The following is a 722-nucleotide window of genomic DNA, read 5'->3' as shown; positions in this document are numbered from 1 at the left end:
ACAGAAAACCTGGAAATCTTATAGAGTTACAAAAGACTCAAAGTTCAAGAAAAGGCCTCATTAGTGAATTGACAAGGGTACTTCGGGCCACTCTCGGTTCTGTTTACAGCCCTAATAATCTATCTGCTGTTTTCTTCAGATATAGATGAATGTGCAACCAATAATGGATCGTGTGAATTTAAATGTCAGAATGAACCTGGTAGTTATAACTGTTCGTGTCCAGAGGGGTCTGAATTACAGGAAAATGGTTTGAATTGTGGACCAAGTGGACCAGGTATAGTAGTTATACATTATATATTACATAACTCAAGCGTGATATTTGCCAAAACTTGCAGTAAACTATTGGATAGAACGGTTTAAGTAAAACTTGGTATATTGCACGGGGCATTCCGCTTTTATGTCAAAAAGTATTATCATCAAAAATGTCGTGATTTATACCTGACAATATTTCTAACGTATTATTTATATCTATGTATCTAAATGATCAAACTAAATTTGTTTTTAAAGGGTCGATTAAAAACGGAGAGTACTAATTGTTAATTAAACAGTTTGACTTCGTTTTGGTGTTTGGCTTTATAATGGCTCGATATTTACAGCTTTCGAGTTGAGCTCGAAGCTGTAATGCTTTCGTTATATACAGCTTTCGAGTTGAGATCGAAGCTGTAATGTTTTCGTTATATACAGCTTTCGGAAGCTGACAGATCTGTCAAACAGGTCTAGTA

At 35.2% G+C, this 722-nt stretch overlaps 1 protein-coding gene across 1 annotated transcript in view; it reads left to right on the top strand.

The window, feature by feature from the left end:
- LOTGIDRAFT_65218 (hypothetical protein) overlaps positions 1–228 on the top strand; it is a gene marked incomplete at both ends in the record, with an annotated part of 27,028 nt that extends 26,800 nt beyond the window's left edge. Inside the window, one exon of the mRNA XM_009055852.1 lies at positions 140–228. Coding sequence (XP_009054100.1) covers positions 140–228 — 89 coding nt within the window. The remainder of the gene's footprint in view (positions 1–139) is intronic.
- Between the last annotated feature and the right edge of the window lie 494 nt (positions 229–722).

This window comes from Lottia gigantea (assembly GCF_000327385.1).
Source record: "Lottia gigantea unplaced genomic scaffold LOTGIsca_255, whole genome shotgun sequence".
NCBI classification, from domain to species: Eukaryota; Metazoa; Mollusca; class Gastropoda; family Lottiidae; genus Lottia; species Lottia gigantea.
Note: the sequence above shows the minus strand (reverse complement) of the source record. Positions and strands in the feature narration are given on the sequence as shown.